Below are 23365 nucleotides of genomic sequence, written 5' to 3' on the forward strand. Positions count from 1 at the left end.
AAGAATTTTGTTCTTAAATCTTATGGCAGTACTGTAGGTAATGAATCAAAGATCAAGGTTGTCGTTATGTATACTCAAATGGCTTAACCTATTGTCCTGATTAGGCACTGTGCCCAAGCATTCGACTGTGTCAACAGCTTTAAGATAACATTCTGCAGCGCTGATAAACCCACATGGAAGAATAAGCCAGCATTATATGGCAGGCTTGAATGTCCTGATCCCTGTAACAAGCTGTAGTGGAAGATATACAGAGGTAAATAGTGCTTAGAATTGCTCAGATGCTTTATGGTTTGCTTTTATATGTAAATAAACGTGTGCTTTGGTGCAGAAAATATAAAGTATGTTGCATTTTTAAACAAGATTAGTACTGCTGGACTACTTTCCTCCCACCCTAATTATCTTTGGGTCAATAGAAACTCTTAATATGATTGTGACACGTCAAATGACATGCACCATAAGTATTAAGTTGAAAGGTTTTAGAATTCAAAGATGGCAAAGAGTCCTAAGCAAGTGATTCATGAGAGCTGGGGTTGGGTCACTAGCCACAAAAAAGTTTGAGAGCCCCTGCTTTACATCATGTTTTAAACCACAGTTGCATTCCCACAGGAATGGCCTGGACTATTTTCTCCCAGACAAACCTAATCCATCTCTACATCAGTAAAGTTGTAGTAATATCTAGGTCACCAAGTCCTTTGTTTTAAAGTTACAGTACTTGCTTTGTCTCAGGTGCATAAAAAAATCACAATCACATTGTGAGTTTTTTGCCAGAAAAACAAACCATGTACAAAAAAGACAACGTGTCATGTTTCAATTTATTTGAAATATCAGTCTCAAATGAGCCGGCTATAGATAAACAGTATGCAGTTGTATGCAATGATAAGGTAATAGATTTATGCTAATAACAGCTGTATTTTGTATGTGGTGTTTGGATTCTTTATGCAATTAAAAGTCAAAGCCATCAGATGGCACTTTGAAGATCAGTGGAAAATGACAATTAAATCGCCAGCTTACCCGTTTGTTCAATCAGAATAGTCTTAAAAAGAAAATTGTGAGAATGGGTGACGAAGCATGAGAGATGAGAGAGAGATAAGAGAGACATGCTTTGAGAGACTAGATGTAAAAGTGTCCTGTATATGGAGTGGATACTGAAAGGTACAGGGGTGTGAACTAGAAATTGGAAGAAAATGAGCAAGAAGGACAGCAAGATAGATGAGAGAGGAAAGAAGTGGTGGGAAGAGTAGAAGGAAGACTGGCAGGGATGAATAGGAGAACTCAGAGACACAAGGGTTGGCCTGTCTGTGTTTAAAAATCTTTACTGCAGCAGAGAGAGAGAGAGAGGAGCGAGGCTTTTTCAACTAAGCTGGCGTGCGGCTGGCTCCCAAACAGCCTTTAAATCATTAGGCTAGATGCATACATAGCATCGCCTGCCGTGGGTCGTGCATTAATACCAGTACCATCTGCAAAGGGTAAGACAGTACGTGCAGGCATGCATGTGTGTATGCATGACTCTGCGAGTTTGTGAGTGAGTCTGAGGTCTACTGTCAGCCATCCTGGGAGCCTAGCAGAGGCTACAGACCAGGTTATGTAACCAGTCTATGGCAGCTGTGCCTGTGGCTGTCAGTGTCTCAAACACCCACAAAACACACAATTGTAACTCACACACACAGATGCACAAGTGCACAAACCGAAAACGCATACACAAGAATGAATGAGTAAGCATTTTTTTTCTTGCAAGAGAGCAAACTTTTGACAAAAACAACTGTTATTAAAAGGAAGCTTACATGGTTGCACATGTTTAAATAGTTTCTGCAGACAATTACACACGAGCACTTTGTGTATGCAGCCAAGCCTGTGATAGTGTAAGCCCCATAGCTCTGTGTGAGTGGCCAAGTGTTGACCCATGCATTAAATGGGTGGTTTTTGGGGTCACTCTTTTTTCACTTCTTTTTTTTTTTTTGCATGAGTGGTTGAAGAGAGCACAGTGGCAGCCGGCTTCAACGCTGGCATCGGGATGAATTCTAGCCCCAAGGAAGAAGAGGCGGATGGGGGGTGGGGTGTTAAGGTTTTGGGATAACTGGTTACTGCCAGTGGATCACTATAGGTGTTACATAACAGAGAAACTGGGGAGGGGGGGGCGGGGTGTATATTTGATTAATACTGCTCCTTGACTTACATCCAAAAAGGTCATAGAATGATAGATCACTGCTGGAAAAAAAAGGGTGGAGGAAAGTGTGCCGTTGGGAGAAAAAGTGGGAGGAGACAAGGGAGATGGAGAAAGGCTACTAGAAGACAATGAGTGAACTGAAGGATGGAAGAAATGTGAACTGGAGCATTATATTTAGGGAATAAATGCAGAGTGGAAATAAAGTGAGGGACTTTGTCAGCTGGTCCAAAAGTATGCTAGAAAGGGTACGGCTGGAATAAAACAAATAACCCACACAGACAGAAGGATAAATAGAAGGATTTGGAAGCAAGCCAGTGAGTTTGTGTACAGATAAACTAAACAGGAAGATGACAAGATGTGTTTATCTTCTTTCATTTCTCCTTTAAGAGCTGTGTGGCCTTAAAGAAAAGCTATACAAAGACGCACATTATGCATGAGTTTCCTTGTCTCTTTGGGCATGCATGCAGGCATGCAGGCTTGCACACATGCACGCGACTAAATCCATGACATTCCAGAATTAACTAGAAGGGTCATGTTTGTGTGTTGAGTGGGCATTTGAGTCCCTGTCACAGTGTTTCTATCAGTCTGCTGATGCCTACGCAATATCAATATGTCCTTAAAAGTGTCAGAAAAACATGCACACGTAGCGAAAAAATAAAACAGTGACTCATTGTCTCATTGTTTTACATTGCAAACTGTCTTTGTCCTTTTAGACACCTTTGCTAGCTAACATGGAAAAATCACACTGGCCAGCAGATGAAGTCTAGACATCTGTGTACAGTTCACTATAGTTCACTGGCTAAAAATGAAACCTGAGCTCTACAGCTACACTTTCCGCTCCTCTGAGCTGCACAAGTCTCCTGCTTCCATAGTCTCTGGCTTCTGTTCATCCTCCAGTCATGCAATTAAAAATAATTGTTGGAGTCTAGGAACGCTTAGGAGGTTTAAATATAAACCTGTGAGCAGGTGTGTATCTGCCAAGCGCAGTGATGTACGAGTAGACAGTTGTGTTACACTTGTTAACCAACACATGACCGAACTCGCTTGGGGCCTCGGTGAAGATCCTCAGATGGAGGATGATATCTGGGAGTCAGGTACTGTTGATCCCCCTGAGAAACTGTCCACGCCACCACCAACGCTGCCTTCTGGTTATATCAGTGCGTGCATGCACATGCACGCACTCTCTCATGCACACACACACACGCTGACTTAAATAGTCCTGCAGGCCAGTAGTAAAGGATTTAACGCCGTACTCTGATATCTCCCTTGTATTTAACTTTCTTTCCTTTTTTACGGAATCACACATATTCACACATATCAAAGCATCAGCAGGAAAATTTGTGATTTGTTCTTCTGAAAAGCCTTGGTTATTGCCGGTCCCATCCTTTTGATCCCTGTAGCATTAATTTCTGGTTCTAATGCTGGGCTGACAGTGCCTCTCGTTCTCTCTAATACTAATAATCCCCTCCCTGGCTTTTTCTATCTTGCCTTTCTTTTCTGGCTATCCACTGTTTCATTGGAAACAGAGAGGATTTAACAGTACTGTACATCACGTCTGGATCCCCTGTTTGTCACCGCCATTTTTGGTACACTCAATTCAAATGTCCTTTGGCACATATCGCTGACAACCACTTGTAATAAGTCAGGATTCACAGTTGGCCCTTTATCCTTGTTTAGTTTTCTAAAAACAGCACTAAGAAGCCTGCTGCCATCACCATTAGCCAAAAAGCTGTTAGGTAACTGCCAGGTTGCGCTATCTTTTTATTGCTTTCTCTATCTCTCTCCTCTACCTGTTGTACGTGCGTCTGAAGGTGTGACAGCTAAGGTGGCAAGGGAAAAGGATATTTTTAACTCTGAAAGTCATAAATCCACATGGAGGGTTCAGGAAGCTGCTTCTTTGACAGCTCAGGTAAACAAAAGAATCTCTGTTCTGTACTTCCTGGCTGACGTAAACGGGACCCCCCTCTGACAGGAAATTGGAAAACGTCAAGCCTTTTTTGTTGTTGTTGACAAAGAAAATCGATGTCTTAGGTCTCGAGGGAAATAAAGCAACGGTGATATAGATGAAGTGAAGGTGTATGGCTACACTGAGAGCAGTTCATGGCTGAATAGCAGGGCGCACACATGGCTCATGTGTCTGATGAATAGATGCCATTTTTAGCTGCTGGTGTCTGTCACTGCTGGACCGAAGTGTTGCACTGGCATCCACGTCATTGGAACAACAAACCAGAGCCTTTATAAATGTTTCAGATGCTCTATTTACGGGGGCCTTGGTTTGGGTTTTGAATAAGTCGCAACCCCGAATGGACTGATTAGCTGGCTACAGACTGAACTGCGTCTGTGGTGTGGGGTGGCAGTGGTGTCGGTTTTGTAATAGCACAGATTTCTCCAGGAAAGTTTTAAAATGGGTATTAACATGTGTGTTGACATGTCAGAAATGTTTGTAAGCAGTTTATGGAAAGGGGATTTTGGTAAGCTTTTCAGAGTGATGTTTGGTTTTAAAAGAGGAAGTCAGGTGACCTGTGCAGTACTTCCGTTTTGCACCAAGGTTAAGTACAGAGGTGACAGGTGGTCATACATGGCTGCCACGCCAAGAGAAGACGAATGATGATGCATGAAAGACCAAAAATGCTCATTAGAAAGGTCTGGGGGTTTATACTTTCCTTTTTTTTGCACAGCCAACTTAGATTTCATCATCTCGTATTATGTTTTCTCTAAAATGAAAATGCTCTGAGTGATTCAAAAGAGGAGCAGAAAGGGGGAGAAAAGAATAGTAAACTCCAGGGAAGTCTCGTTCTTCTTCCTCTGTCCATCCACCTCCTCCCCCTTCTCTATGTTTCTCTCTCTGTGCTGTTACAGAAATAGCTCTGTGGTCCTTCTTTTGCTCAGCCTGTGAACCATGTGTTCTGTTGAGGGGTTTGGCAGAAGCCTGAATACACTGGGCAGCACAGCTATGGGGGCTTAGATCCTTAACAAAGCTCCCCTAGGCTGGGCTGGGCGACAGCTAGCGGCTACTGTGCCTGATGTTGTTGTCAGTGTCAAAATGCAGTGTCATTCTTCCTGTGGTTCTTTATCAAATGCTGTTTTATTTTTGTTTTTCATGACTGTTGAATTAACCACTTCTCATTTTGATTCTTTCTTCTCTCGTGTTTTCCAGGGCCCTCTCCATGGATATAGACACAGACTATGAGCGGCCCAATGTGGAAACCATTAAATGTGTGGTGGTAGGGGATAATGCAGTAGGCAAGACCAGGCTAATCTGTGCCCGGGCCTGCAATGCCACCCTCACACAGTATCAGCTGCTTGCCACCCACGTGCCAACCGTCTGGGCCATCGACCAGTACCGTGTATGCCAGGAGGTGGGTACATGCACACAGAGTCAAACACAGTTCAGAAAGAGCTGCATAGACAGACTTGGGTACAGTTCTGGGCATTGTACAGAGACCGAAACACAGGCTATAGTAGTTACACATATGTATAAAAAGTAAGTAAAGATTATCAACACTGAAAATGTTGTGCAGGCCACTTAGAAATATTTGTCTGTGTTGCAGGTGTTAGAGAGATCTCGTGATGTAGTGGATGAAGTCAGTGTGTCTCTGAGGTTATGGGACACATTCGGGGATCATCACAAAGACAGACGTTTTGCCTATGGCAGGTGAGCAGATACACTCAGTGAAAAAAAACACGCACACATATACACACAAACACCGTTTGAAGCTATCCGCTTGCCCCAACTTCGTTACTGACCCAGTAACACCATTTGTTGGCTGACCACAAGGTTAACTATCTTAAAGCGTGTTGTTCTAGTTTCCCATTTTAATTGGCGCTGCCAAGGAATTGCTTTGTGTTGGCTGTGTAGTTTGTAAGGCATTAACACAATTTACGTGGGCTAACATATCACCAAATTCATTGTTGGCTTCTTCAGCAGAATGCAACCAATCTATTACACCCACAGAAACATGTCAGTGTAACTTTCCCTCACCCAAAAGTTGCTTTTTGTGTAATCCAGCTGCCATGCTTTTTTAGTTGAACTCTGCTCTCAAGCTGTTACATCCCTCCTCCCTCAGATGTGATTGGATCATCGCTACATCCTCTTATTTCCCGTGCCTCTATCAAAGCTGCTTCATTGGCATGAAATGCAAAAGTACTTATTGCCAAAGCAAAATTCAGCAGATAGAAATTCGATTCACACCGAGCAAAAGTTGGCCAGCGACATCAAACTGAACAATAAAAAAAAGAGAGGATACATTTTAACCATGCTTAAAAAGGCTGCTGTACTCTATATTGCACTCTGCTGTATGTTTTACCAACAATGGGTGGATCCTTAAAAAAGATCCTTAAGAAAAGCAAAAAAACCCAGATCCCTCCCTCAGTCATACGTAAGGTAAGTTAAACAGAAGTGCCGAGTCATTGCGGTCATTAGCCTTCGTTTTGTTAAAATAAAGTTTCCTTAAGATATTCTTTGGCGAGTTGTCTTATTTTAGAATGTCTCAGGCCAGATTCAGATGGTTTACGCTTTAAAACCTGAACCATTAAATAAGAAAAAGACAGAAAATGTGAATTTGTTTTAGATCTGTTTTGCAATTTAGTGTAATTTAATAAAAAACAAACAAACTCTGGGATCACACTGATTAGGCTGGTGTATGCACTTTGTGTATCAGGTCACCTTGTCCCTGTGTCAGGTGTGTTTGAGTGAGAGGTGTTTATTGAGGTGTGTTTATTGTCAAGTAGCATGTAGTTCATTTGTTCATTTTGTTCTTGTTTTGCTGCTATGATACAAATTAGGCCAAAGTGTCTGTACATATGCACATTGATATGCCTCTATTTGTATATGTTTTGGTGTGTGCGTGCGTGTGTGCATGTGTCTGTCTGCATGCCCTGTATGCTTTGTCAGCCTGCAGTCAGCTGATAAAAACACAACGCCAGCTCAGCTGTTTTTCCGTGCCCGGTGTCACTGGCTCCCCTCCCACTCATCCTCGTTCTCTCCCATTCCATTCATCTGAGCCGCGCTTTATTCTCCATCCTGTCCTCAGGCTCCTCTGATTCACCTCACCTCCCCCTCCTCTCTCATTACCTTAACCGAATTTACATCATAAGGCTCCGTTGTGCCCTTGACACTTTGCTACCTCCTAACCCAGCCTTTTGTTGATATCAAAACTCAAAACATCACATTGTCAAATGATACCCAGATTGTCACATGGCTTGTTAGAAGAGGAACACTCAGTTTGGGAAAATAAACACAGAGTGAAAATAGGTCAAGTTAAAAAGTTTTTCATTCAGCAGAGATTCAGAAATTTAAAAAAACAAAAAGTTAGAGATTGAAGCACTTCCAGCATGATTTGCCAGTGTGATACAAATCCACTTTGTTTGTACATTTAGAGGCAGACTGGGGCAGGTCTTCACAAAATGCAGATAGGGGAAAAATATAATCCATATAAAGGATGACCTGTTGGTCCATATATCACGTGTCCAAAAAGAAAACACATTTTTATGCATTTATATTTGAATGTGTCATAAGCCATTATGTACTGACAATTTTTATATTCTAGATTAGTTACATAATCTACATTATGTTTGTAGTGTTAATAGGATCGCCTGTCAGTCCAGCAACAGCATTAACGAAGACACTACAACTTGTTATGAACAAATTAAAAAGACTTTACAGTTTGCATTTATATGGTGCCACTTGCTTTAGTAAAGTTGACCACGCAGCAAGACCTGGATCTTAAATGGAAAAACATACAAACAAACCACGAGATCCGATGCATGTACACATAACATGACCTCAAATAGCCTAAGCCGTGGCAATGATCCTTGTGCAAAGTGCAAATGGGAGTTCCTGTGTGTGTGTATGAGAGAGAGAGAGCATGAGCAGTGATGTAATACTTCAGTATTGTATATTACATCCTTGCCAGTAGAAGCTTTTCAGAGATTATGTAGTGAAAGTAAAGAGGACTATGGAACCCGTGTCTGCACTGCCGAAAATGTCACAGTTGATTTAGTGCAGTTCGGTTTCATTTCCTTTAAAGAAGAGGGGACGTCAGGTTAGCTGCCTTTGTGTGTTACTTGTAAATTAAGCTGTTTGTCCCTCTTCTTCAAGGATGCTTCCTGTTAAAAGATTTTCACATTTTAGTCAAGTAGTCAGAGTATATTTGGATTTCTTACAGTGCTGCCTTTGTGTGCTCATTAAAGTGGGTCATATTTTCTGGAGCAAAGGTATTTTGCCAAAGGAAATAGACAAGTTTAAGTGGCATTTAATGATCCTCTCAGATTCATTAATGGGCTTTTCTCCCACTGTCTGATGAACAATGTGTGCCTGACAAAAACTGGAACATATGTATATTTAATTATCTTCAAGTTATCAGCGATGCTTAATCTAGTGGATAAATTACATAAGTCTTTAGTAGTCTTGTGCTGCTGGGATCAGAAGTCCTGTGTTGTTGCGCTGTTGTGAGGAGCAGATCATTTAGCAATTGAGCATTTTTGCCTCTTCAGCATTGCACAGGCACTAAATGATCCATCCCGCTGGCACGAAGCTCAGTCAAACATTACCTAGTAAGAGAAATGCCTGCACCAACATGTCACAGAAATTTCAACTCTGGAGAACAGCTGTAAGTGCTGCCGTCTGCCTGCTCAAACACATCAGAAAAGGAGAAAATGAAATTCCATGTATGCGTGTGTGTGTGTGTGTGTGTGTGTGTGTGTGTGTGTGTGCGTGTGCATGTGTATTTTGATCTATTCTTAGCTTTCTCTTTGTGGTCCATGTAGCCTTGAAGGGCTTATGGAGATTTACGTAAGAGAGAGCGGGAGAGGGAGAGAGAGAGAGAGAGAGAGAGAGAGAGGGGCAGGCCAGACAAATCAGCAGCCCAGAGGCCCAGAATCACAGACACACAGACCCACCCGCGCACACATGTCTTCTGACCCCAGCTTTCTCACTGGCACCGTCCATGCTCCTGCAGTGCCTGTTAGCAGCTCAAAAAAGCTTCATCCGCACATGTATGTTTTAAGCATAAACTTGACAAGACGTCCGTTGAATCAGCACCGATCCTTTTCATTTCCTTTTTTTTATCTCTGTCTCCTTGATGCCATCAAAGACCACATGTCTTCTGATGACTGGCATCTTCTGCTCATGACATAACAAATCAGCCCTCCTCTCTTTTTGCGTTTTGAGAGATCACTGATATTCTTTTCACCCCTACTCTCGCCACCCTTTTAGGTCTGATGTAGTGGTGCTTTGCTTCTCTCTGGCTAATCCCAATTCCCTGCGCCACGTCCGCACCATGTGGTTCCCGGAGATCAAGCACTTCTGTCCCCGGACGCCCATCATCCTGGTTGGTTGCCAGCTGGATCTGCGCTATGCCGACCTGGATGCTGTTAACCGGGCGCGCCGACCGCTAGCCAAGTGAGTTGCATTTTACATTAGGCATTAACAGACGGGTTTAGAGGGAACCTTGACCCTGTGGCTTCAGTGAGATGTGCATGTGATGTGCATGCCTGGTTAATCAGCAGCAGGAACTAAATCACCATAAATGAGGCAATTTTAATGCGTTTTTGCTTTGTGTTGTGAAGAAAAGTTAAAACGGTTAAAACGGTAAATTTTCTGCTCTTTTGAAAAAGATTGGCTTGCACTGATGTCATCAGCGACATCATGTTAGCTGTTCTTAAAACTAGCACTGAGATGAATACCGCTTTCTTATAGCATTGTTTTGTGCACCTAATTATATTGCTTGCGGTTCTTTATCTGACTGCTGTCATCATTATGATTTTTATGTCTTTCTCACTCACAGACCCATCAAACCTACAGATATCCTTCCTCCAGAGAGAGGCCACGAGGTGGCAAAAGAACTTGGTATTCCCTACTATGAGACCAGCATCGTTGCCCAGTTCGGTGTCAAAGATGTTTTTGACAATGCAATCCGTGCTGCCCTTATCTCCCGTCGACATCTGCAGTTCTGGAAGTCGCACCTGAAGAAGGTCCAGAGGCCCCTCCTCCAGGCGCCATTCCTGCCTCCTCGGCCACCACGCCCCATAGTGGGCATCCCAGACCCGCCTCTAACAGACGGCGAGGGCCCCGACTCCCTTTTCTGTCAGCCACTGTGTGCGGATGTTCTTTTCCTTCTGCAAAGTGGCACTACTCGAGTTTTTGCACACAAAGTCTATCTGGCTACATCCTGCTCCAAGTTCTATGACCTCTTCACCCTTGATCTCGGTGGATCGTGTACCGGGCCATGGGGGGAGGAACAGGAGAGCAAGGAAAAATCGGAGAGCGGGGAGGAAGACGAGCAGAGCCGGAGAGGAGCCAAGGAGCAAGCTGGACGTACTAAGAGCCTAGATATTGATAAAGATGGGGTTGACGGAGGAGTGAGAGGCCTGAATCAACCCCAGCTGCGCCAGCAGGGCTCTTTGAGGACTTCCCAGAGTGATAATGCACTTCCTTCTCGAGCCCAGTACTCCCTGGGAGCACTAGGGACTGGGCGAGCACTTTCAGGATGGGGAAGGGGGTTCTTGAGTGTTTGTTTGGAGCACATAGATGATCCCGTGACTGGACACCCACGACTCATGACTGTGGTAGCCATGGATGCACTTATACAGGAGGAGCCATTCAAGGTGATAAAGTTAAAACACTGTTACTGAGAAAATAATTTTATTGATCGGAATATGTGAGATATTCTGCACCATTATTTTAGTCTAAAGCCTTAGATAATCAAAAGAAGCAAAGAAACAAACAAAGATTTCATTTTTCCAAAGCTCTGTATATTTGACCTCTCTGATTGGTTTTTGTTCTAGGCTGTGCTTCAGTACTTATACACCGGCAGTTTGGATGAGGGTCGAGGAGATCTGATGCAGGTCGCCACCATCGCGGAGCTACTTGAGGTGTTTGACCTGCGAATGATGGTGGCCAATGTTTTGAACAGAGAAAGCTTCATGAACCAGGAGATCACCAAGGCCTTCCACGTCCGCAGAGCCAACCGCATCAAGGAGTGTCTCAATAAGGGGACATTTGCTGGTAAACCACAATGCCATCCGCTCACTGGCTTGATGCTTTCAATAACACTGGTCTTTTTGTACTGTATATGCTTTCCATATATGCATCAGTATGTGTTTTTGTGTCTGTCTGTGTTTGGGTATACGTGTGTCTGTGTGGGGAAGAGAAGTGAATGAGGGTTACGAGAGGTTGTTGAGGAGACCATGTGACGAAGACAGGAAACAGCACTCTCTTTCACTCTCTGAAAATGTACACCCTGTGTTACATTTGGTCATTCTCTTTCCATGTAGTACTTGCTATGCAAAATGCATTCATATGTTTTTCAAAATCACAGTCAAAACATTTTGATGACTGACCGTTGCTTCACATTGTTTTGTGTTGGGTGTTATGTGTATCCTGTATTTGTGTTGTGTTGTCGTCCCTCCCTCCTGAGCTGTTGTGTATGCATGTTGCCACAGTGTTTCCAGCTAATGGTGAACATCTGACATTTCTGACAAAAAAAACAAACCCTTGCTCAATTTCATTACTTTCTATACTGTATGTGTCGTGTTTGTTATTAACATTAGTGGATCTAAGTTTTCAATAATCTAAAAATTGCAGAAATGTTCCCATGACTTATTAAACGTTCAATTAAAGACAGGTGTAGTTTAACATGTGGCACGTTAAGAACCGCAGTGGAGAAGCTAGTTTATTTTCATGTCACTTAAACATTTCCTCTATCAAAGCTCTTGTTTGCACAGGATTTTTCTCTGTGATCCTTGCATCTACTCTCCTTCCCTTACTCTATGTCAAAAGCTGTTCTGTCCCCCCGTCAATTTATCTCTCTGTCTGTCTACCTGTGTCTTTGTGTGTGTCTGTCTGGCCTCCTGTCTGTCTCCGTGTGTCTTTGTGTGTGTCTGGGCGTCTGCCTTGTCCGTCTTTCCCCCTCTGTAGCTTGGGCTTCTGTGGCATACCACGAGATGAACGCTCTTTTCCGCCCCGGTTTTAGATGTGGTGTTCCGACTGGATGATGGTTGTCTCCCAGGCCACAAGCCCCTGCTTATCTCCAGCTGCGACTGGATGGCGGCCATGTTCCGTGGCTCTTTCATGGAAAGTTACATTGAGGAGGTGAGCTCAGACAAAGTGGGAAAAAGTCGAGGATGGAGTTACCTTTAAGTTTTGAGAAGGGATCGAGTGTCCGTGTCCTAAATCCTGCTAAATTCCCAGTAGTAACTCACAACTAGCAAGAAACTTTTTTAAGGCCACTTTGAAACGTTCCAAAACCTTTTAGATGAAATTGATTAGAAATGTTGTAAATGCCAGTTTATGGCTAATAGCATGACTAATATTAAATAATTTATGTTTATAATAACAGGGTATTTACGTGTGTACCAAAGCCCATTTGTAGCAGGTATGATCCAACAACCTTTAATTGGATAAGCTCTCTAGAAAAGAGATGCAAAGAACACTTGAGCTATATTAGATATTTCTTTTTCTTTTATTTTTTTAGAAACTTTTGAAAACCAGCTTTATTATGCTATCTTAGCCATGCTATCAGATTGCCCTACAAACCTTTTACTTACTTGTAGATGTGGTTGAAACTCTGTACGGCTCATGAGAATTGACCTACATAATAATTCACACGTCCGCACCTCCGTATACACAAATTTCCTGCACATGAGTACTGCTTGGCTTATCCCAACTCATATACAAGCATTATTATTTGCCATAAAATGTAATGATTTGCACTGATTATATTAGAGCTGGCTATTTATGTCTATAGCCTGTATACATAAAAACAAATATGCAGTCATACAAAGACACAGACGTGAACTTTTTGAGTCTGACTTCCTGTTTTTTGTGGTTTGACGCGAACCACAGCGTATCATGTTGTGTCAATAGGTTGAAGGCTCACATTTTGCACTAACTCTTCTCATCTTCTATCAACTCAATGACAGCCTTTAACTTCCTCTCTGGTTATGTGAGCCCCAGGGAAATTCTCATAAAATTTTTCTGGGTAGTAAAATTTAGTCAGACTTCTTATGCTGCAATCACCCGAGGTTTAGCTTCAGGAGGTTACTGGGTGCAGGATGTGTCTGACATAACCAGAGAGGAAGTTAAAGGCTGTCATTGAGTTGATACTCCTCGGACAGTGTTGCTGAACCAGATCCCACTGGGTATGGTTACTCTCAAGGTCAGCAGGTTTAGGTTACCCAATCCCCTGGAAGTTCTGGAAGTTTTCTGGAACTGAAGCAATTGTAAAGATAAAGCTGTGGTCAAGAAAAGCATTGCTTTTTTTGTTGTTTGCACATGCAGATGGATGGGATTTCTTTCTGGAACACACCACATGAGTCTGTGTGCAAAAACAACCATTGCAGCTATTGTTTTCACTAGTGAAAACAGGACATCGGGATCAGTGAGGGGACGCAGTGTTTGCTGCTGGTGGTGGGCTGCTGGTGTCTATGGTTACACTAAACAGTTCATGTTAATGGCATGAGGCTGGCAGCACGTAGAGGACAGGTGGTCTGGACACAAAGATTCAAAGCCTGACCGGACAATGATGCTGTCAGCAATTTTGTTTATGAACAGCTGTTTTGTTTTGTTTTATTTTATTTTATTTGCTTGCTGATTTGCTTTATCTTAAATACATGTTGTTGTTTTTTTACTCCTAATTTGTAAGCTGTTGTTTATCTCACCAGGATGGTGCACTTCTTGCTTTGCTTGCTGACTTTTAAAGTTGCTTCTTTCAAATTTGCTACAAGACCATAAGTTACCATGTTCTAATGTGTCTTACTTCCTGTGAGCTGCGCATATGAAGTGAACGCTAAACCACACTATTAAAAACCCCAAACACTGGTCTTTAAATAGAAGCAGAACTTTAAGAGCATGACACAATACAACTGCTCAACCCTGAAACAGCAGATGATCTAGCTTTAGTCACATCGTCCTGAACATTGAGCACATTTGACATACGTATTAACATGATGTGATATTTTTATAAAAATGAATTTAAAAATCTGAATGTGACAAGAAAGAATCTGATTAATCTGGTGATAATACATTATCGTTATCCAAAAGCTACTTTTGATTTCAAACTTAGGTAATGCACAATGTACATTTATTAGCATCTACTAGATACATTTTATACAGGCAATACATTGCTAATAAACATCCTTATCATGTTACCATCACATTAGTTTGAAGTAAGTATTTTATATATTTGTGAAATATATATAAATTAATAATCCCTAACTCTAAGTGGGAGAGCATCATGTGATTAGAGATGTGTTTCTCTATTTTTATGCCCATGGCACACTTCCCTCTCTGTATTTTTGTGCTCACACATTTCGGTGTTCATGCTGCACTGCGATTGCACAGCTATTCTTGACTTGTGCAGAGCAGCATTAAGTTGAGTCTCACAAAAAAATGTGCTTAAAATCCCCATCACTTTTTGTGGCATTGGTTTTAGTATAACATTGGTACAATGATTTCATACATTAAGGATTTTCTTTTCTTTGTGAATTCAAAGGTGATCTGGGTGTAATTTTCTCTATTGTGTACTGTTCAAAAGGCACAAGTCAAAAGACACCTCTTGTGGTTTGCTGTGTCTGTGGATAGACCGCTGATTGTGTCATGGTACACCCATGGATTACTTACTAGGTGTGTGTCTGTGGTTTTGTGTTCACCCTGGGAGTGTGTATCCTGGTGGAGTATTACATGTTGAGAAAAGACTAGTCTATCAAGTGTGAGAGCCTCTGCAGCTCTGTCATACTCCTTTTTTTTAACTGTGAGAAAAAAATTTCTCCCTTTTAACCCTTTTCTGTCACATTTATGGTGATGCTGCACGCTGTTTTTTCCTGACTACCTTTTTGTATATAACAGGAAGAGTAGGGTTGAAATTATGCCTGAATGTGTCATTTGCACTTTTATTTTTAGTCATTGCAGCTTTGCAAGTAATTGCAAATTTCACTAAACTTACAAATGAACAGTTATGATGGCAAGAGTAGAGCCGACAGATCGTACTCATACATTTTCGGAACCTGTGACTTTGTCCATCTATTAATTCTTCCTGATCCAGCTGGGAGGCCACCCATAGCTCTACGTTGTGTCTTTTTTTATCATAACGACAGGTCACACTAAGCTGACATTCTCCTAATTGGCTATAGGAGTGAAGGGTGGTGAGTGCCTCAGTGGGTACACTGAGGCAGAGTGCTCCTGAAGAGGTCAGGTTATCACTCTCATAATCCTTCCTCCTGTCCTTCCCAGGCTTAGACGGTCATCTAGTTTGTGGATCTGGTTATAGCCTTGCAGTAATTAAGATGTTTTGCTTTTATGTGTTTGTTTACCACCGAAAAGTGGTGGAGGAGGAGCATGGTCAGGTCTAAGTGATGTTATGGCAGCGTCAGTGTCAATATGGCTGAACATTTTACTTAAGAATTAGCTTAAGAAAAAGACTCCATATCCCAACTATAAACATTAGCCTAAAGCATCTTGTTTTTTAGGCTGCTTTTTAAGTGTGAGAATCTGGAGTGCTATTTTTTCTCATTATTAGCTTAACTTGTTGATAACAGTTAGTAGATAAAATGTCATAGATTATTTTATCATTAGAACAGAGTGTGGCTAAATGAGATGAACTACATAGTATATCTCTTTGACGAACGCTGCCACAGTCTGTCTCATCTGTGTCAGTGTCTTAGTCTGCACATTGAGGCTAGGTTTGTGTTTTCCCTGTGCACCACATTGCACGGTTGTATGTATGTGGGGTTTATCTGGATTTAGCCCTATTGCTTACATCACGAGCCAGATAGAGCCCTCATGTGAGCCAAGATCAAAGGGAATGCGAACAGTATGTCCTCTGCCCTTTACCTCCAGATACCTACAGCGCTGCTTTCATTGGTATTACTGAAACCTTACCCTTTACTAAACATTACAATCCACATGTCAGAATTTGCCAACATGTTTTTTTGTCGTAACACAAAAATTGTAAGTTCAGAAGACACATACAAATATGCAGTGTTTTTTGACATAAGGACTACTCATGTGAGGATATATCAGCGGTCCCCAACCTTTTTTGCACCGGTTTATGCCCGACAATATTTTCACGGACTGGCCTTTAAGGTGTCGCGGATAAATACAACAAAATAAAACTAGTACCGGTACCGAAAAAAATAAGATTTATTCATAACACACGTGAAAAGACCCAGGAAAACCGAATTAACGATAAAAACGATAACAAAATAACGCTGAAAACCAATAAAAACCCTGAAAACTATACATTTCACACCTGAGCCTCAGCTCTCGCGGCCCGGTACCAAACGACTCACGGACCGGTACCGGGGTTGGGGACCGCTGGGATATATCTAATGAAAATGAATGTCTGCAATGCATTTTTTATATCTCATGCCTTGTTTTTGATCTGTTTACCCTTTATATGATAAATTTCCAGGTCTCCATCCCTAACACCAGTACAGCCTGTATGCGAGGGGTGCTGGAGTTCCTGTACTGTGGCCTCCTGACGCCTTGTCCTGGTCTGGAGCCCATGGAACTAATCGTTCTGGCCAACCGTCTCTGTTTGCCACGTCTCGTCGCCCTCACCGGTAGGGATCCTTTCTGTCATATTGAGAGCACAGGAAGGAACGTCCTCTCATTTAAATATCATGTTCTCACTTCATGTGACAGAACGTGCGTTTGATAGTGTTTTATCACTTGCACTTTGCTCCTTTTATCAGTGACTCTGTAACATTTTTACGTATAGCCTTCTGTTTGCATCTAGAGCAGATTTAAAGACTAAGAATTTAGGACTGGGAGAAAAGATATCCATGTGCAAGTGCTGCATGCAAATGGGAAATACTGACATGATTGTTTCCATTTGTATGCATTTTCAGAGCAGCACGCTGTGGATGAGCTTCTCCGACTGGCAGTGAAAGGAATTGACATTGATGGGCAGGTGTTGGCTTACCTTGAACTTGCACAGGTCTGTCCTTTAAATAACAAATTATTTATAATTCATTAATGATGCTGAATTACTTTCATTTTCGCTAAAGGGGGAATCCATATTTTTATAGTGATGCTATTTTTTTCAGCTCTGTAACTCCTCATTTCTTCTCTGCTTCTCTTTTTGCAGTTCCACAACGCAAAGCAGCTATCAGCTTGGTGTCTCCATCACATCTGTACTAATTATAACAGCATCTGCCGCAAGTTTCCCAAAGATATGAAGGCCATATCTCCAGGTAAAGAATAAACTGCCTCCCTCAAATCCCTTTTAGACACGTAGCTTTTCTCTCAGTGAAAAAAAGTAGGGACCTTATTTTGCTTTGCAGTGCTACAAGAATGTACATTTTCTGGGTTAAACACACTGCTAATGGACTGCAACACAGTGTGACTTGATCATCACAAACATTTGGTTGGAGTGGGAGGGCTGAAATATTTTTTTGTCTGGATAAGTGCTGAGGCTGCATACCTACTGTTTTTTTTTTTTTTGACGAAGAAAACGTTTTCAGTCAGTTATATCACAATTAAAATAATTTCTTTTTAAAAGGATTTGAATGCCAAACCAAAGTTTTGTGTTATTTCCGTACTGAATAAATGAAACCAATTAAATGAAACAATGTCCATTTATTCAGAAAAGGTGATCTCGACCACTCTTTAATTCCATCAGTGCACATCTTGAAATGACACAGAGAGTTTTCATGTTGCTTTTTTTCTGCAGTGACTTTTTCTTTTCATGCCTTTTTTTTTTTTTTTTTTGCTCTGCTCTCTGCAGAAAACCAGAGGCACTTTGAGAAGCAGCGCTGGCCACCCGTGTGGTTCCTGAAGGAAGAGGATCGCTACCTGCGCTCCCAGAAAGAACGTGAACGTGAAGAAGAGATCTTGCGCAAGCAACACACCAAAAGGGGCTGGTGTTTCTGGAGGCATCCATCCTCCTCTCCACATGTCTCTTAAAGCGCCCCAACCTGGAAAGTTGCACCTCCCCATCCACCTCCACACATATAGAGGAGAATTACCACGAACCCCTCTATTAGTGGATAAATGACCCTCAGAGCTAATATGCCTGGATGTCAGCATGTTTGGGGGAATGTATGTGCCTCTTTATAAGTGTGGGTGACCACACAAATGCATTTTGCTATCCTGTGTGACACGTGTGGATTCAACTCATGGGTATGTGCATGGAGGTGTGATTGTATGTGTGCGGTATATTGTGATCGAGTGATGCTTCCAAGTTGAGTGCTTCCCAAACGCCCTGTTTGATAATGGCCTGAGGTTGCAGTGCAGCCCCTTTTGTCCCTCCAGAAGAGCTCGGTCCCTCCACCAGCACTCACAGTGTCTAAGCCGCGTGAGTGATTGGACTGGGAGCAAGGGCTCTCTATTTCTCTCAGTCTCCATCCTTCACATTGACCTTAATGACTATTACACATTGACCACTGCGGCTTCTCTTGGGGGAGCTTACCTCTGCCTTCACTTCTATACAGACTGTTAGCATGCACACACAGACCTATGCCCATTTTCCACCCCCTTAAAAAAACCAGCACTGTATTCCCAGGAATTGACACTGACAATGTAATTATTATTCCAACATTGTTTTTTTTGTTGTTTTTTTTTTATGTTTGGCGCCTTCTAGGAAACTTTTATCAGGTGAAATGGCGCATACTACTTCCAGGAAGCTGATGATTGCCGTCACAACCACGCGAGATGTGATTGTAAATCTAGAGCCGAGGTTTGCTGGCAAGGGGGAACTCTAAAACAATTAGTACGTTAAAATGCTCCTGTCAAGAGGATTGATCATAGCCTTCGGTGATCCCGAAGTGGTGGTTCTTGGTGTTTATCACCCACCCGTGCACTTCCCAATCCTTTGCTGCGCACACCAAGCCACAAAAAAACAACAAAAACTAAACAAAAAGCTCGAAACCCTCGAATGACCACAGCAATGATAGGGGCAAAGAGGGCCAGCCTTACTTGATACCTCCGCCATGGAGGAATGATGGATTCAGTATTAAACAACTGCGCTTGTAACGTCCACGACCACTATGTTACACTGAAGCACCTCAGCCAGCCTGCCTTTATACCCCTACGCCACTAGGGGCAGCACTGCTCAGGGCCCTGACACTATCTTTCACACTAATGGATTTTAGGCCTGTGTCTTCTGCACTATACTTTCATTTGATGAGATTGCCAGTATAACTTCAATCCTTGCAGTGTTAAAAAAAAAAAAAACTTCAGCACCTGCAGTGTTATTAGTGCATTTATAACAAAACAACAACTATATATATCACCAGATTTATTAATACCAAAGCTGTGATTCTTCTTCTTCAATTTATTTCTGCCTCCTTCCTGCCTTTCTTTCTTTTTTATTTTTATTTTTCAGGAAGAAGGGATGTAAGAGAGAAGTGAAAGTGATTGTAGGAGAAGAAGAAGGCAGAAAAATATTTGAATCCTTTGGATGGGTGGTGTTTCTAATCTGTGGTGTCAGGAGAAAAACCGTCACTTCTGAACATTGCCTTCGTTTCTGTTGCTCAATTTGAAAATGGTGCTGAAGACACAGTAAGACAGTGTTCGGAAGAACACACTCAAGAATCTGTGTATTTTTTTGTGTTTACCTGCAAAGAGAATGGAGAAATTTAAGGAGGGGTTTTAAATTTTGACATAGGAGCATTTTAACCCTTATTGTTTCTTCTTCCTTTACTAACAGTCTGTAAGAGGTCATAATAGGTCATTGATATTTAGATTGTGTGGTTTGTCTGATTTAACCCACAGCAGTTACAAACCTTTTTTTTTTTGCTGCTTTCTGATTCAAAAACAACGTGATCTACGTTGCTTCGTTAATCAATATTGAATTCGGAGGCGTGATCGTTGTTTCAAGAAACTTTTCAGTATATTGCTGCATATGAGAGCAAATCTGATTTTCCTGTTGAGGGTGCTAATTTTGTCAGGCTTTCGTACTGATTGTGGAGGGAAAAAAAAGAAAAAAGATGTGTTGATGAATTTCTATTAGCACGTTGTTCTATTTGTGGGTTTGCGCCCCTCAGCTTTACCCAGGCACTAGATAGATAGATTGTGTGAGACATCTGGTCTGTTCTACCGTGCAAAGTCATTGTCAGCTCCTGAAGTAGAAGTTGAGTAGGGCCTCATGAGACTCAAGTGCAAACTGAGCTGTTTCATCTCCAGAAAGAGTGAAAGTGAGCATATTTCAGTCAGGATTACACATATCCTGAATAAATTCATAGATAGTTAAAAATATCCCAATGCATGGCTTTGAGAACTTAGAAAAGAGACCTGAAGAAGAGGAAAGACTGTTTTTGATTAACTTACTTTTAAGTTTCTCATAGAATCTTTTTGTCTTAATGGTGTTAATGGTTAGTATGTCCCCATTAAGCCTATCTTGGTCCAGGTGCCTTATAGATGGACAAAACTGGAAACTAAAGTGGGATTTTAGCAGCTTCTTAGTTTAAAGCTGCAGACTGGTTCTGCAGTCAGCGACATGAAGGACACTGTAGACAATGGCCATGATCATAACTGTAAAATTTTCTGTGGTGATCCTTCATGCATCTTCAGCTATTATTCTTATTGAAGGATTTTTAAGACGATTGCCTGTGCAAAATCCTTTGGCCTTCTGTTTACTTCATGCAGACAAATGGCCTTTTAAATGTTTTTTTAGTATAGTAGAATATGCTGGCCTTAGAGTAAGGTGTTTTCTCTGAATCGGGACTCACGTCATGGTTACGTTTTTTTCCACTGACCAGATGACTGAGTGGTAGCAACAACACCAATTGCATTATAACTTCCAAACCACTGTTTTTGAGAAAGCAAAGCTTTTTATTAATTAGCGCTGGCTGGCCTGTGCGCTGGGAGGGTGCAACCACTTTTGGAGTGAAGTTAATTTCTGGCCTACCCTTGTCATTACAATGACATTTGAGTTGGAATGCACTTTTTCGTGTGTCTATACTATACCTCTTTTTTCTGCACTTAGCATGGATTGATCCTTGTGTAAGATTGTTTGTAAACCTGAAGATTGTAGCATGACTTTTCCACTCAAGTCTTTCAAATCCTCCACATCTCAGTGACGAGATGGACGACACAACTTCTTCAGCTTCTTTAAGGTCTTGTACGCATTGAACTCCACAGTAGCTCTTTTCCTCGCTATGTGGCTTTATGCACATGCCCTTTTGTCTAAATTAGCTCTGCACAGCTGAAGGTAGTATCCAGCTCTAAATGATACACTACACAGGTTAGCGTGATAAAATAATGCAGAGGATCTGTTCCTGTGGTGCAGTGTTACAGCTCTCCATGTGTGCTGTTACTGTAGTTACTAAACTTAATGAAGCTTGTTTCTGTCATTTTTTTTTTCTTTAATCTTGAAAAAAAGAAAGAGAGCAGTTGAAATCAAGGATTTATAATCCAGTGTAAGAATATGATGCTAAACGGCTGAAAGCCAAGAGTAATGTTTGGATTTAGTTTGCATGTAATGACAGAGGAATTGTATAAGGCATGATGCATGTTTCAGCAGTTAGATATATGTTACATATACAGCAGTTTCTTAATTTTTGTTGTTGTCACTCTGTTTGGGGATCACAACGCTGAAGGTTGACAGGGTTGTGGGAAATGTATAAAATAGAAATCATAAAAAACACTAATATTGATAACAGTAATTATATTTGAAAGCTAATTTGGGGTGACAGGGCATCGAGAAAGGGAGCATCAGGCCAGAGGCAGTTGAGAGAGGGAGTGATGGAGAGCCAAAACTCTAAGCTTTGTTCATTTTATTTAGCTCAACATTTGCCCAACACTGACTCCTACAGGCAAAAGTTATGTGTTGTCACACTGGCGGTAGAGTTCCTTTGTATTGTCGTGATCTCTCTATCTATCTTGATCACAGTGTATTTACTGTCACATTTTCCTCTGCTATTTGAGATGGAGCAGTTCTTCCCTCCTTGTAGACCTGAGCTCCCTATTTTAATGTAACACCTGGTGATGGAGAGAACACTTTTTGGGGGGGATTGGGGTTTTGTTGTTGTTGTTGTTGTTGTTGTTGTTGTTGTTTTTGGTGTCTGGTGTCTCTCTCCTCCTGTGCCTTTAGTGAATTTTCACTCTTTTAGCTCTGTTCAGGCTGACGGCACAGCACTTACAGCCTCCCGGGCACAAATTAAAGTCAGTTAAGCCAAGAAGTAACACACATGTGAACGCAGAAATAAATGTAGGTTGATATACAGCATCTTAGAGCTTATGTGGAGTGACCTATGTTTCTTTAATGTTATTATTCAGGCAAAAAGTAGTTACAGTCTATTGGAGTCAATTCTTCCAGTGATTACATACAGAGCTTTTCAAGTTCTCTAAGTGACGTCATCAAAAGCTACACAGCGGATGACATAAATAAACCAAGAAACCCAGCAAACCAGCAATTTAGAGTAACGTTTCCTTTTCAGGTGCCTGCACATTTTATTATGTAGCCGACTATTATGTGTCTGATGAGTATGCTGTCCATATATATATACACACCAGTTTTTATTGATCCAAATCAAAATATCATTTAATTTTCCATTTCTCTACTTAATCTTTATCTTTAAGACAAATTCTGTAGTGCACTCTATTGCTTCCACTATTTCAGTATCCTTTTATTTGGGGAACTGCATCTGTGAATGATTGATTGGATTGAAGGCAGTTGTTAGCTGTGACATCTGTATTATTCTGCATTATGCTTTAATGAAGGTAGGTACTCTCCAAAGTACAATAAAGTGTTGTAAATTTAATACACGTCCCAGCTGGACATAACCTGTCATCTTCTAACTACTCATCACACTGTATCTCTTCATTAGATTCATGTATAAGAAAAGAGAGGTGTTCATATAGAGAGACATGGTGTGATTAACCCCCTGGTCTATACTGTAACTTGTGGATCATATATACTGTATAGTATTGTTATGCACTTTTGTTTCCATCGACTCAAACGACTTAATAACATGTACTGCGTACGTTATTGTGTTTATTACAATAAAAGGCAAAAGAAAGAGCACACCACACTCACAAACTATTAAGGGCTTTCAAATTTTTTTTACAACAATCAGAATGTTTTGCTGCTTTTGCAAAAAATGTTTTGAAATGAAAATTTTGTAATATTTTTGAACCACTGTGATTTGTATAAAAAATAAATTCAAAAAGAAATGTAGAGAAAAGGGTTTTTTTCTTTTTTGCCATTTCAGTATTTTAATGTTTGACATGAATTTTATTAAAACTATTAATCTTTT

The 23365-nt window shown here is 41.3% G+C and overlaps 1 protein-coding gene across 6 annotated transcripts in view; it reads left to right on the forward strand.

Annotated features, from left to right (window-relative positions):
* Positions 1 to 23365, forward strand: part of rhobtb4 (Rho related BTB domain containing 4) — a 39211-nt gene extending 15846 nt beyond the window's left edge. For all 6 annotated transcript variants that reach the window (XM_042221222.1, XM_014333732.2, XM_014333731.2 and 3 more), the window contains 10 exons: positions 5322 to 5523; positions 5716 to 5819; positions 9381 to 9566; positions 9952 to 10771; positions 10952 to 11171; positions 12139 to 12257; positions 16576 to 16726; positions 17015 to 17103; positions 17254 to 17359; positions 17893 to 23365. In XM_042221222.1, coding sequence (XP_042077156.1) covers positions 5332 to 5523; positions 5716 to 5819; positions 9381 to 9566; positions 9952 to 10771; positions 10952 to 11171; positions 12139 to 12257; positions 16576 to 16726; positions 17015 to 17103; positions 17254 to 17359; positions 17893 to 18071 — 2166 coding nt within the window. In that variant the 5' untranslated portion in view covers positions 5322 to 5331 and the 3' untranslated portion in view covers positions 18072 to 23365. The remainder of the gene's footprint in view (positions 1 to 5321; positions 5524 to 5715; positions 5820 to 9380; positions 9567 to 9951; positions 10772 to 10951; positions 11172 to 12138; positions 12258 to 16575; positions 16727 to 17014; positions 17104 to 17253; positions 17360 to 17892) is intronic.

This window comes from Haplochromis burtoni, unplaced genomic scaffold (genome assembly GCF_018398535.1).
Source record: "Haplochromis burtoni strain Fernald_Lab_line unplaced genomic scaffold, NCSU_Asbu1 Contig_63, whole genome shotgun sequence".
Taxonomy (NCBI): Eukaryota; Metazoa; Chordata; class Actinopteri; order Cichliformes; family Cichlidae; genus Haplochromis; species Haplochromis burtoni.